Source organism: Apteryx mantelli, chromosome 19 (genome assembly GCF_036417845.1).
Source record: "Apteryx mantelli isolate bAptMan1 chromosome 19, bAptMan1.hap1, whole genome shotgun sequence".
NCBI lineage: Eukaryota > Metazoa > Chordata > Aves > Apterygiformes > Apterygidae > Apteryx > Apteryx mantelli.
Window position 1 is genome coordinate 7,594,147 of NC_089996.1, and position 14,954 is coordinate 7,609,100.

A 14,954-nucleotide genomic window follows, 5' to 3' on the forward strand; every position below is an offset into this window, starting at 1 on the left:
GTGCCAGTAAACAAATGCACACAGCATGGGAAACAAACAGGATGAATTAGAGATCTGTGCGTAGTTGCAGGACTATGATCTCATTTTGATTACGGAGTTGTAGTGGGGTAGCTCATACGCCTGGAATGCTGCAGTGGATGGCTACACGCTCTTCAGGAAGGACAGGCGAGGAGGGGGAGTCGCCCTTTATGTGAGAGAGCAGCTGGAGTGTATGGAGCTCTGCCAAGGGGTGGACGATGAGTGGGTCGAGAGCTAATGGGAAAGGATTAAGGGGAAGACTAACATGGGTGACACTGTTGTGGGTATTTGCTACAGGCCACCTGATCAGGAGGGAGAAGTAATGAGACCTTCTACAGACAGTTGGAAGTAGCCTCACGTTCCCAGGCCCTGGTCCTCATGGGGGACTTTAACCACCCCGATGCTGCTAGAGGGACAACACAGATTGCACAAGCAATCCAGGAGGTTCCTGGAGAGCACTGATGATAAACCTGACACATGTGGTGGAGGAGCCAACAAGGAGAGGTGCCTTGCTGAACCGTGTACTAACAAACAAGGAAGGGCTGGCTAGGGGCAGCCTTGGCTGCAGTGACCATGAGATGGTGGAGTTCAGGATCCTGTGAGGAGGGAACAGGGCAAAAATCAGGATAACAACCCTGGACTTCAGGAAAGAAAACTTTGTCCTCTTCAGGGACATGCTTGGAAGAATCCCGTGGGATAGGGCCCTAGAAGGAAGAGGAGTCCAAGAGAGCTGGTTAATACTCAAGGATCTCCTCCTCCAAGCTCAAGAATGATGCATCCCAATGAGCAAGAAGTCAAGCAAAGCAGGCAGCAGACCTGCACAGATGAACAAGGAGCTCCTAGCAAAACTCAGACAGAAGAAGGAAGCGTACAGAAGGTGGAAGCAGGGACAGGCCACTTGGGAAGAATATAGGGACATCATCCAAGTACGCAAGGATGGGACTAGGAAGTTCAAGGCCCATTTGGAGTTTAATCTGCCAAGGGATGTCAAGGACAGCAAGAAGGGCTTCTTCAAATACATCAGTAGCAAAAGGAAGACTAGGGAAAACATGGGCTTGTTGCTGAATGGGGCAGGAGCCCTAGTGACAAAGGATACAGAGAAGGCAGAGAAACTGAATGCCTTCTTTGCTTCAGTCTTTATTGGTGAGACTAGCCCTCAGGAATCCCGGACCCTAGAGACCACAGAGAAAGTCTGGAGAAAGGGAGATTTTTCCCTTGCTGGAAGAAGATCAGATTAGGGATCATTTAAGCAAACTTGACATCTACAAGTCCATGTGCCCTCGTGGGATGAACCCATGAGTGTTGAGGGAGCTGGAGGACGTCATTGCTAGGCCACTCTCGATCATCTTTGAAAGGTCATGGCAAACAGGAGAGGTGCCTGACAACTGGAAGAAAGTCAACGTCATTCCAGTCTTGCAAAAGGGCAAGAAGGAGGACCCAGGGAACTACAGGCCAGTCACCTCACCTCCATCCCTGGAAAGGTGATGGAACAGCTCATCCTGGGTGCCACCTCCATGCATGTGAAGGATAAGAAGGTGATCAGGAGTAGTTAGCATGGATTCACTGAGGGGAAATCATGCTTAAGAAACCTGATAGCCTTCTGTGATGGAATGACTGGCTGGGTAGATGAGGGGAGAGCAGTAGATGTTGTCTAGCTTGACTTCGGTAAGGCTTTCGACACTGTCTCCCATAACATCCTCATAAGCAAGCTCAGGAAGCGCATGCTAAATGAGTGGACAGTGAGGCGGCTTGAGAACTGGCTGAATGGCAGAGCTCAGAGGGTTGTGATCAGCAGCGCAGTCTAGTTGGAGGCCTATAGCTAGGAGTGGACCCCAGGGGTCAGTACTGTGTCTAGTATTGTTCAACTTATTCATTAATGACCTGGATGAAGGGACAGAGTGCACCCTCAGCAAGTTTGCTGATGATACCAAACTGGGAGGAGTGGCCGATACACCAGAGGGCTGTGCTGCCATTCAGAGAGACCTGGACAGGCTGGAGAGGTGGACAGAGAGGAACCTCATGAAGTTCAACAAAGGGAAGTCCACAGTCCTGCACCTACGGAGGAATAACCCCCCTGCACCAGTACAGGTTGGGGGTTGACCTGCTGAAAAGCAGCGCTGTGGAGAAGGACCTGGGAGTGCTGGTGGACAACAAGTTGACCATGAGCCAGCAATGTGCCCTTGTGGCCAAGAAGGCCAATGGTATCTTGGGGTGCATCAGGAAGAGTATTGCCAACAGGTCAAGGGAGGTAAGCCTTCCCCCCTACTCAGCCCTGGTGAGGCCACATCTGGAGTCCCGTGTCCAATTTTGGGCTCCCCAATACAAGAGAGACATGGCACTACTGGAGTAAGTCCAGCGGAGGGCTACAAAGATGATTAGGGGACTGGAGCATCTCTCTTATGAGGAAAGGCTGCAAAAGCTGGGCCTGTTTAGCCTGGAGAAGAGAAGACTGAGAGGGGATCTTATCAATGTATACAGATATCTAAAGGGAGGGTGTAAAGAGCATGGGGCCAGACTCTTCTCAGTGGTGCCCAGCAATAGGATGAGAGGCAATGGGCACAAACTGAAACACAGGAAGTTCCATCTGAACATGAGGAGAAATTTCTTTACTGTGAGGGTGACGGAGCACTGGAACAGGTTGCCCAGAGAGGTTGTGGAGTGTCCTTCCTTGGAGATATTCAAAAGCTGTCTGGACACAATCCTGGGCAGTGTGCTCTAGGTGACCCTGCTTGAGCAGGGGGGGGTTGGACTAGATGATCTCCCGAGGTCCCTTCCAACCTCAACCATTCTGTGGTTCTGTGATTCTGTGAAACAGCCCAGGACTTGCAGCTTGGCAGTGTCTGCAGAAGTGCTGAGAAGTGGACCAAGAGACAGCAGGCTGCGAAACACAGATGCAGTCAAGCTGAAAGTAGCTTCATCTGCCTCTACCATGCAGATGAAGGAGCTGACATCAGCTAGGGTTGGGAGGGAGATTATGCCCAGACAGCTGTGACCTTCAAGCGCCTGAGGATGCATGTCATAGTTTGGCATTTCTCTGTCCTGCTGCTGTCCCCCACACCCAGGATTGTCTTAAAATCTCCAGTTAGTACTGAGCACTCACAGAAATAAAGACTGCCAAGGAAGGCACATTTTGCTGGTAGGGCTTCACTCCCTCTAGCTCTGGTTTCAGGGACAGTTATTTGGAAAGCTGGGAACTATTTTGTCTACATGGACCCAGAGGTGCAGGTTTGTGATCTGCTGTGCTTGAGCCTGGAAGTGTAGGGAGACCATTTTGCAACCATGTCAGAGCTTGGTCAGCAGCTAAGATGGACCTTATTATCCCATCCCAGTCTCAACATCCTGGAGGAAAGAGGACTAATAATCCTGTTATAACTGTAGTTTAAGAACAAGCTATCATATGATACTTTGTTTATCTATGTTAATAAAGTTGTATTTTCTCCCTTTAGTAATATGTGGTTTTTATATTAACTCATGTTTGTACTGGAATAAAGCACATTATTAGTGCTGTTGTCTTTCCCAGGCATTCAACCCTGCCAATATCTTAGCTTTTTCATAAGATATAATGAGGTGGCACATGGGAAACTTCTTCATTTCACTCCTGTTTGGTGCTTCAGGAAGTGAATACATCAAGCATGCTAGAATGGGCATATCTCAAATTATTTAGTATTGTAAAAAGTACAAAACAGTATTATCAATTCCCAGGCACAGCTGACAGAGGGCTCTCCTTACCAAGATAAGCTAGAGGGTTCACTATCTGAGCCCTTGAGACACATATATTTCTTAATACAAGAAATATATTTAAATGAAGAACATTTATAATTAGTATGTAGTTGACATCTCAGAGCATTAAAGGAGCTTTTCTGTCTGGAAGATGATTGTGTTTTATGTGTAGGAAAGCATAAAAATTGATAGCATGCCTCACAACAGAATATTTAGATTAAATAAATCTTATTCATATAAATCAGACCAGTCATCATGCTACATCTAATAGGATAGATCAGATGAATCCCACAAGCTATTTTGGGCTTGAGATTCAACTTTTGGTCTTGCAAGTTCTGATGGAAAACAAAATCCTTCGGAAAGACCCCTTTCAAACTTTGTGACTCAGGCTTTAGCATGCATGGTCTCTGATGCCTAGAGCATGATTATACCATCTTGCTTAACTTAATGAGCTGCCTCAGCAGACCCCAAACTGCCAAGACCACAAGAGCCTGGCCACTACCATTAAGATCACTTTAGATCCCTTCAGTCTTCCTGATAAGGTGAAAGTGGTGGACATTTGTAGAGTAATGGTAACCAACTGATTGATAAAGAGAAAAATCCATGGTAACATTATAGACAAAGTTTATGTTGCCTGACAATTAATCTGTGTGCAAATTGAATAAGTAATTTACAGAAAATGTTACTCATGAGGAAGAATCACTATAGGTCAATCTGTCTCCTTTACCACTTTGTTTCATCAGAGCAAGAACATATTTCTTGTCCTTTCTTCTATGGTAAGTCCCAACTTTTTTTTGTCTCTCTAGTCCGTGATCTCGTAGAAACCCTGGAAGTGGTCTGGCTTCTGGCTTCTGGCCCAGGGATGTGCTGCAGCTCCTCTTATGAGCTCCTCTGGCTTCAATGTGCCTCCAGCAGACCTGGGACTCCACGAAGGACTGGAGGTGGATCCCAGGAAGATACCTAACTGCATACCTTCTCCTCCCTAGGGGGAAAATAGCTGACTCTCTTAACACATTTGAATTGTTGAATATGTTGCTGTCTTCTAGACAGTTTGATATTTTATTTAGATCTGAAGAGTCTGTAATACTGTTGTAAAGATATATCGTGTGTGTGGTAATCCAGATTTAACAACTTCTGTACTTTAGTGATACAATAAATAATGCTATATTTTGGTGGTGAAAGTTGATGGTTTATCTACTTACAAACATGCCTTCTGAATGGATTTATGTGATGATTGTTTTCACCAGGCCTCCTGGTTCTGCTTATATGAAAACATTGATTTTTATAAACTGAAAGAGGTCAGAAGATTATACATATAATAGAGGGGAGAAAACATAGCTCACCAGGGACTGCTGCTCACAGAACTGAGAACTATTTTCTTTACCACTAGAAATATTTTAACATGCAACTAAAAAGTAAACTATTTTACTGAGAATTAATAAAATTCTTACAATTTTTGCATTTCTAGCAGTCAAATAAAAGGCACTTAAAGCCTTTTAATATCTTGAAAAATATCTCCAGAGGAACTCAGTCCTTTTTAAATTGGAGAAGACACTGTCAGCAGATAGCGTCTAGTGTTGCTAAAGGGATATGAAGAAGTAAATGGAGTGATGGAGTAAAATGTTATGTAAGCAACGCATGCATTCTCATAAAAGACCTTTAAAAGCTTCAGATATATTTTAAAATTAATCAACTATTCAAATTTTAGTAATATTTTATTTAAATATCCATCCGGTATGGATTAAATAGATTAAATTCTTAACACAATCTGACAAGAAATAGAAGTCTTTTAGTCTCATATCTTTATTTGTGAAATAAAGCTGCAAAATAGACAAATACACAACTTTACTATATGAATAGAATGGTGGACATGTGTGGACAAAGCTACTGGGAAAAAAATGTGTGTATCCAGAGTCCTATTCATGTCCAGATTACATCCTGCCTCACTGCGCACATGCTCTTCAGCATCAGCTATCTTCTAGACTGGTCAACACAAAGGATTCTTCAACTCAGAAAACCTCTCTCCTCTTGGCCATCACAGGTTAGGAACATTCACTTTCTTCAAAGACTTCCTCAGTTGTCTCTCCGCTAGTGACTTCTTCGCTGCTGTCTGATATGCTTGCTCGTGGACAAGATGGCAGAGCACAGCCTAACCCTGGGCAGATATCTTTCCCGTTCTTCACCAACACCTGCTGGACCTGCACACACCAGGGCTCAATTACTTTCTGGCACAAGGTGTTGCTGCCAAGGTGCTGGGTTTTTTGTTTCTGCGAACATTTCCTAAGATATTTGATGTTTTCTCCAAGAAAGCAGAGCTTACAGCCAAAGGGATCTGCCAGCAGGAAGCGGGACCATTGCTTTTTGAGTTCTGCTTTCACCTGTGAGAACAAAGAAACAGTCATTGTCATGGTCATTCAGCCAGCTCAGCTGACCACCCTTCAGTCTGTTTATCCAAATGCTGGTTATAAAATGAGTAGGATTGTGGAGGTGCTGAGCTTCCTGACCCTTGTGGTGCATGTCACAACTGCTGATGTCCTTGTAGCATAGAAAAAGAAGGCTGGTTTGCCAAGTCAGCCCTAGGAAGCTGGTCCCATAGTCCCCCGCTCTTCACTATAAGGTAGTAAAGTTGTTTGTAGCCCCTTAATCTCTGTAATTTTATATACTGAGATCATAATGTTGAGGTTTTGGAAGAGCTCAAGTTCTTCATGAACTTCAATGTTTATAGCCTGATGAAGTGAGGAGGAGGAAAGCCTACGGGCTGGGGAAGTGAGGGCCATTCTGCTTTGCCTGTGTTATGCTTGGATATCTGGTTTGTTTTGTTAAAGCTTTTTATTTGGCAGCCTGCCTGAAATCTGCAGCACCGAGTAGCCTGCTAAGTGCCTGACCCCAGGGTCGGCACTGCAGACGGAGGGCAGGCTCCGGAGCCAGCACAGAGGAACAGGACGTGCCCTTGCTTTAAACAGGAGCAATATTCCCTTTGGCCTGAGAAAGCTCAGTGGAACAAGGAGCTAAAAGGCCAAAAGAGCAACTTTTAACTGCTGATGAGAGATACTAATAATTCTCTGTCGTTCATAAATGTTAGAGAATTGCTCCTGTACTGCAGGCAGTTGCCAGTTCCCTGTTTTATTTAAGTAGTTTAAAAATTGCCTTAGGTGTCTTTGTTAAATATTAGGAGCTTATGCCCTGCCTCTAATACGGAGCCCATCTCATTTGTTTCCCCGGTGTCTTTAAGGAGAAGAGGTCCAAATTCGTGTATTTGTTAGTGAAGTATTTCTGTACATGTATACTGTGTATTTTGTCAACTGGTTGTGCCAGGGTGTCGAATACTACTGATATCCAGTCAGTGTCTGTTCATTGCAAGTAGTGAAGATCTGCACTGTGAATGTGCACAGACAGGGGCTAAACCTTGCTGCAGGGAACAGGGTGGCTTCTGTATGTAACAGAAGTTCTGTTTATTGGAAAACTAGTGAATTTACACAGCACATGCATTAAAGAATTATTATTATTATGTTTTTTCACTCGAGTTCTTAGATAGAGGAGAAGTGGGAAGCTATTGGGAAAAGAATTTCATAATGTAACTATAAATACAGGTATGCACTATCTATCTATCTGTCAGTCTATGTAACTATCTATCTTTGACTAACTTTAAAATAAATGTATGAGAGGGGTCTAAGTAGAGTTTGCCCTGGTAGTTTCTAGTTTCCAAGGGTGATTTTGCACTTCTCTAGTCTGTGATACAAATATTATGTTTAATTTCCAATATTTCAGTTTTGGTTTTTTTGAATTTCAATTTCAAATGCCAATTCTCAGTTGCTGTTAACACTGCTATATTCAAGTGTTTGCGGTGAAGTTTTCCATGCAGCTGGCTCTGTCTCAAGGAACACCTTTCCTTTTTTAAAGATGTTGAGCCAAAACTTCTGCAGTTTCTGAAAATGGGATCAGTCAAAAATTGGTAGTTTTGCACTTGTTCAAAAACCTGTTTGCAACATTTGTGTAAAGTCTGAAATTGAACAAGCTCATGTTTTAAGAATTTGATTGTTAAATCAAAGAATACATCTGTGCTGAGCATGCTTCCACCTGTCCCTCAATGGTCCGTTTAGCAACTGTACTCCATGCTCCGTGCTCCATGATTCTCATTAATTTGAACAGCTCTGATTTTTTTTTTTTTTAGGTCAGGCTGCATTCTCAGTTTTTGTAAGTACAAACAAGAATTCCATAACTGTTTCTAAGAATAATTTGAATAAAAATAGGTCTTATTTATAAATATTTTCCAAACAAGTTAATGAACACTTAATAAATACCTTCACTGGGTGAAGTATGACACTGAAATACTCAGGACCTGGCTAGGATTTCTATCTTCCAAATATGAAGGTAGAAATTACCTTTCATTGACCCCTTCTGCAATTTTTCCAAATGAATGGAAGAAAATCACTGATGTTACCTTTGATTTAATATTTCTTATATTTTATTTCTTTATTGTTCTCTGTCATGTATGCTTTCTGATCCCATTAAGTCTCCTTTATCTGCACATAGAAGATGTCTAACTGCAGTCACAGACTTGCCTGAAGAACAGCGTAAAAAGAGTTAAATTAGCTTCCAACAGGCAACGTCAGGTATTGGTACCTATCTTGAAGTGGCAGAAGGGTGATCAGCTGTATTAATCTACCCAGAAAAGATTCATAATTCTTCCTTTTGTGTCCTTAAGTACTGATTTTTTAGAGCTGCACCAGATTTTTTTTTCTGAACTGTCTCTGGAGATGAGAGAGTAGTCTAAATAACCTTAAGATGGACAGCTGCGTTGTCAACTACGTTGTCAGACACATAGTGCTATCTGAGGTACTTTGGGTTATCTCTCCTAGCCTTCAGATGTCAGTCTAGAAGAGTATCACAGACCTACTATTGCTGAAGGCAAAACAATTACTCTGAGGAAGTTACACCAAAGTAATTAAAACAACAATCCTACCTATAGAAGCAGTGGGTAGATCTAGATTGATGTACCACCCTCTGGAAGTGCCCTTTTCTTCCCACTGAGCATAAGGGGAGTATAGACAACAGGCTTTAACTTAGAAAACTATTAGATGTTCAACATTAAATGAGATGAATCTCACAAAACAAACTCATTTCTTCAGATGGGTCTGTGGCAGGTCAGTGCGATAATGCAGAGATTGCCTGCAGTTGTGACAGTGATGAAGGCTTATAGTGCACTGAGCTGTATTAACACAGCAGAGCCAGTAGATCAAGGGAAATCATTATTCTCCTTTACTCAGCAACTGTTAGACCACACCTGAATACTGCATCTAGTTTTGGGCCCCTAGCACAATAATTATTTTGATAAACTTGAGTAAGTTCAGTGGAGGTTACGGCTGGAGCACATGCCCTTTGAGGAGACACTGAAAGAAGAGGGCTTGTTCAGCCTGGGGAAGACAAGGTTTCAGAAGGAGCTTAAAAGCAGCCGTCTATTACCTGCAAGGGGTAATGGAGTAGATGGAGCCAGGCTCTCTCCAGAGGTGTGTGGTAGAAACACAAGAGACAAGGGATCATAAATTAAAATATGGGAAGCTCTAACTGGATATATGGAAACCATGTTTCCTCATGAAAATGGTGAAGCATTGGAGCAGGGAACCAGAGAGGTGATGAAATCTCTGTTCTTGGACTGTGTCGAAATTCGGTCTTCACCGTACTTTGAGCAGAAGGTTGAGCTTCCTGAGGTCCCTTCCTTCCTGAACTATTCTTTGATTTCTCTGCTGTTGTTTCCTTGCATAACAGCCATGAATGATCTGCTTAAATACTGAGAAATTGAACCCCTGGTTGAACCTTGAGCCTTAGCAGGAAACAACCTCCAGCAAAGGAATCCCCTCACATCAAATTTTGGGATGCCCTGAGCAGTATATGCAGGAAATTAATTTTTCAAGTTGTTGCTTTCTAAGATATTAAAGTACCCCAAATTTGGCAGCTTCACAGGGACTTTAGAGGTAAGCAAAACAAAAGTTTATCCAGGCCAGGCATGAAGTCTGGGATTCCATCTGATAAAAAAGTGGTATTTAGGTGGCTGAGCATAAGCCTATATGGGTGTTTACACACCCTAGGATATCCAAGGCATCCACAATGCCATGCAGTAATTTGGGCTTCAGTGGAAATAATTTGCATTTGAATCCAGACCTGCAAGAGATGGGTCTTGCTGAGCTCTTTGTACAAAACAACAATTGCATCACTTTAAAAGAATGCAGGTATGCTCTCAAATAACCAGTGCTAGCTGGCATTTTCATCGTGTTTGGTGTCACTAATATATTTCACTAATCAACTAAAAACTTTTCTCATTGAGTCTCTTACCTCTCCGTTAGAAAAGCAATATAAAATTGCTACGAAAAAACCCTGCAAGAGAAAGAGAAGACAAGGAAGAATGTTAGCTCGTACAGGAAAAAGCCATTTCTGAAGTCTTAATTTAAAGATCACATTAATATTAAAACCATAAATATAAGAAAAGCATTACTTCCTTAATTTTCAAAGAGGAAACTAATTGCCTGTTTTCACTGGTTGCTGAAGTACCCATTAGCTTGTTTTTGTATGTTGTCTTAGCAAATGTGGGGCACATTTGCAGGTATTTTAGTGCAGATGCTGAAGAACAGAGACTATCCAACCCGTTTGATCTTTATTTTGCTACTACATAAATATTTTTTCAAACAACCTCTGTCGCACAGCAAATGTTGCTATTTCTAGGTCTGGTAAAACATCCAAAAATGCAGCTTGGGGTATGATATTAGTCATGGTTTTGTTTGAATTTTAGAATGCAACTACTCAAAGGAATATCATTTGGTAATTTTAAAAGAAGTTGATTTAATTTTTCACCTCTATAAAAGGTGTTCTGACCGTTTTGAAGTGTCATTTCTCTTTTAAAATTGATTTAAACAAACACAGGGTAAAAACAAAAAGGGCTTGAAAACCTAGAAATAAAACTTGTTTTAAACCAACACAAACGTTACCCTTCCCATTTTTCTCCTTTCTGTGTTTGATCTCAAACCTAAACAGCTTAAATGGGTACATCTCAATCTAACAGACTGGCACAGATTCACAAATTTATTGCAATTGCTTCAGGAAATGCATTTCCTTCAGTATGTCTAAACACATCTAAGACACAGGGTCTGATGAAGAGAATAAATACTGTAGAATATCAATCTCAAAGCAATGTTCATATCACTGGGGAAAAAGGTGTCATAATCAGATGAAATAATGTTGACATCATTCAACTGTTTTCACAGTCACACTTTTCCAGAACTGTTCCTGTTTTTCTTAGACAAAGGATTAAAAAGGAATTCAGGTAGACAGCAGCTTCACTATTTTTCTATTATGTCTAGTGTTAACCTGCAGCATTTAGAACCTAGAGTTAGTTTTTTAGCAATTCTGAAAAAGTTGGAACCATTAATTCCTTAAGCAGAAGTGTAGTAAGCATGAAAAAGAACAGTTTCTTTGCCATACTACTGGAAATTGGGGCAGAAGAAATAGCAGTTACATTTTTTTTATCATATTTCTTGCATCACCTAAGTTTTGGCAGCAAGATCTATGTGCTTTTAACATATCATTTACCAATGTACCCTTTAATTTATTCTCTTCATCTGAATTGTTTCGCAGAAACATGCAAGAAATATTACTAATTATTGTGGGCATTAGAGTTTATGTATTGTGATACGGGTATAAATTCTGGAGTAGTAGTTATAGGAAACTCCAAAACTATGGAGACAGTCTCTGATGGATAAATGTAAGTTCAGTGGTTTAAAAAACAGCCTGTACTCAAGTATTTTTTTTTAAAAGGTAGATGCCAGGAGAATACAAAGGATATCTTCAATTCAAGAAAATGATAGGTAAATCCATGGGGAAATTTATTCCATGTGATGTTTGAAACTGATAATTTATTGTATTTAATGTAATATTGCATTTAATGTAATTTAATGCTTCTGTCACAACAGTTAGAAAAAATGTCAAGCAACTGACAAAGAAGGAGTCTGTTCTGATATTCAGCGATGATAAACACCAAAAAGTTGTGAGGTGACAATTCAAAGCAGACCTTCAAGTTAACACTTCACAGAGGTGTAATTATGGACTCTTAACTAAAACCAATCACAACTGAAAAAGACGTACTATTTCTAGCATTGCCATTAAAGAAAAAAAAAATGTGTTGGTAGAAAAAGTTGTTAAAAACCCCACCAATTACAACTACAAACTAGAAGGTGAAGCTCTGAAATTGCAAGAGCGTTCAGTTGAAGTTGCTTGATCTCAGCTGGTATACAGACCCAGGAAAGAGTCAGGGTCAAAGACATCTTGTCCAAAACATATACTAGAACCAATCAGAACAGATACCTGAGTCTCAGTTTTGAACACATGAAAATAATAAAGAAAATTTGCTCTAAAGACAGGCCGTGTAGGGCCCACAAACCCATGATGTGTAGGGCCCACCAACTTATGATATGGCTTTGAAGGAGAACTTTATATTGTCAACAGTACTTTTTTTAAGGATATTTTTTCCTTTATTTAGTCCTAAAGCATTCAAGCAAGTGATGCCAACTATCATGTATGAGTGATAACTCAGCAGACAAAAAAGTAAAAAACATTCTGGAATTTCATTAGATTGGTTAGGGGAGGGTAAACATGGAATGTTAAGTTATCAGACATTCAAGAAACAGTCAAATACTTTAATTTAGAATAATAATTCAAAAAAGTTTAGAGTCATAACATCAAATGAGCAATGACTTGTCTGTTTATGTTGGAAAAGCACTTACTAATTTAAATTCTTATTTCCACTAAGCAAACACTTGTAAACACATCTCTCGTGTTCAGTATTCACCAGACTCTGTACAACAATCATATTATTGCCAAGTAATGAACCACGATTTGATTAATTATCCTACATTTTTACTACCTGCTAACACACTAATGTAACATAGTAACAGCTAAACATACTCATTTCAGTTCTTGCTATCTTGTTAGAGAATCTTCTGGATCAGATGTTTCTAAAATGTTCAGAAGGATGTTTTGGAAAGCAGAAGAGTCAGATTCTGATCCCTAAGTGGGTCTCCTGGGTTACGTGGCAGCAGCATCTTCACAGATCAGAGCACCATTTGCTTAAATACTACAGCAAGAAGTGCAAATGGGATTGCCAGTTTCTACATAACTCCTTCCATGAAGAACTGAGGTATACAAGGAAGATCTATATAAAAGAGCAATGCAGAAGGCAGTCTCCCATTCTGAAGCTGCCTCTCTCCTCTAAGAAAATAATTACTGGGAAAAGACAGGACTGCTGTGAGACTAGTGAGACCAGTGGGTGAAAAATTTAATAGCATCCTACAGCTATTTAAAGGTCAGCTACAAAATGATGGCACCAACTCTCCATGGCAGTGCTAAGGGACAATAGCCACAAGCTGCAGCCTGGGAAGGGCTTACCGGATATCAGAAAAAGCTTTTTCATCTGGAGCATAGTGCAGAACCATAACAGGTCATGCAAAGAGGTCGTAGACTCACCATTCTCAGAGGTTTTCAAGACTCAGGTAGACAAAGTAATGCCTGACCTGATCTAGTGGTAGGTACAGTCCTGTTTGAGTGGGATGTGGTAGAGACTTCTAGAGGTCCCTCCCTACCAATGGCTTTATGATTCTGTGAAACTCTACCACTTTCATAGAGGAAGAAGAAGAAAAAAGCAGATTCTGAATCTCCAGTTTCTGGCAGAGAACAGACCACGAAAACCCTGTTTATCTGAAATTGCCCACAAGTTAAACTGAATAAGGAAACAGACAGATCAGTCCCCAAGAGCATTTGCAGGCCCCTGGAACCAGTGCAGTTTGATCGAAAGCTGTTGATACATTGGTTACAACTATTTTGTATTTTTTTGTTCAGGTCAGGGAAATAAGGTGGCTTATCAGGTTTGGACTGAAAGTGATATTCTCATAAGCAAGTTTCTATTTAGTTTATGAGCATTTAGTGCTTTTATAGCATAATAATATTTTAGCAAAAATATGATCTCTAATAATTATAACCCCCCTAGATGAGGTCACCCATAGGTACTCACTGTCCTGGGTTCAGACATAGCCTGGGAACACTATGTGGTTTTCTAGCTGCAGTCTTAAGGTCCACATAATTTGCCTTGCGAGCTGCAGGACTCCGCAGTTCAAACACTGAAATTAGTGCAAACTTTCTCAGCATCTAGCTTTTGTCTGCATGGTCCCCGAGCTCTCTCAAAGTTGACCTTCCTCTTCCTCTTCTTGGGATTTCATGGCAAAGAACAAAGAACATTCTGGTTCTGCTGAGAGATTTCAGACTGGCCTATGCTTGATTCACAAGAAAAGCATGAAAGGGGTAAAACATGGTGGAAAATAGTGGAAGTCCACACTGAAATCCTGTGGCAAAAACTTTAGGTCAATCTGTTTGCAGGGCTCCAGGCCTCTCTTTTCTGCTGCAAAGACACAAAAAGTGTCTTAAGCAGCCTCAAGTCTATCATCTGGTTCATTACACTGTTAATCTCATCTAGGAGAAATGTGAGATCTTCTGTGTGAACAGCTTTGATTGTTCTGCTTTCTTCTGATAGACTTACTTTACTTCAGTTATTGACGGTCCTTAAAGACAAGGCACTCCTTCTACCTGACACAAAAGGTAGGAGGAAGAACACCTGGAAATAGTGTATAATCATAAAAACATAGAGAAACACCATAAACTCAAACTCACTTTTACAAGTTTCTACAAATAAAGCTAATAAAATACTTTCTAAAATACTCTAAAAACTTATATTCTCAATGGAGTATCTAGACAATGAGCCGATTCTCTTTTGGATGGTGTCATTAATAAGTAACACTGAGACTTTTCATAAACCTCAAAGGCATGAGATAGCTTATTCAGTTCAGCTTAATGTGGCCATTCAGAAATGACAAAAATAAATTCTCACCCCCCCAAAATCACATCATCAAACTTTTCTTGTTTCCCCTGTCTTCCCAATTTTATTCACATTTAGTTGTAGGAGTCTTCTGAAAGAGTTGATGTACTTCACTGAAAAAAAATCTAAGACACTGATGGCAAGAAGAAGACTCTCTGGAAGTTACGCTTTTTTTCCATTTGTTTAGAAACAACTCTTGAGAGGCCCTGCTCCAGCTGTAAGACACATCTCAGCATCTCTAGGAACTCATCCAAGTGCCATGAGACCCTTTTTATGCAGAACTACTTCCACATCTGCAGATTGT

The 14,954-nt window shown here is 40.9% G+C and overlaps 1 protein-coding gene across 2 annotated transcripts in view; it reads right to left on the reverse strand.

Annotated features, from left to right (window-relative positions):
• Nucleotides 1-5,487: 5,487 nt before the first annotated feature.
• The window catches only part of GLP2R (glucagon like peptide 2 receptor), a 48,214-nt gene continuing 38,747 nt past the window's right edge, over nucleotides 5,488-14,954 (reverse strand). For both annotated transcript variants that reach the window (XM_067308141.1, XM_067308140.1), the window contains 2 exons: nucleotides 10,069-10,110; nucleotides 5,488-6,116 (listed from right to left, as the gene is read on the reverse strand). In XM_067308141.1, coding sequence (XP_067164242.1) covers nucleotides 5,781-6,116; nucleotides 10,069-10,110 — 378 coding nt within the window. In that variant the 3' untranslated portion in view covers nucleotides 5,488-5,780. The remainder of the gene's footprint in view (nucleotides 6,117-10,068; nucleotides 10,111-14,954) is intronic.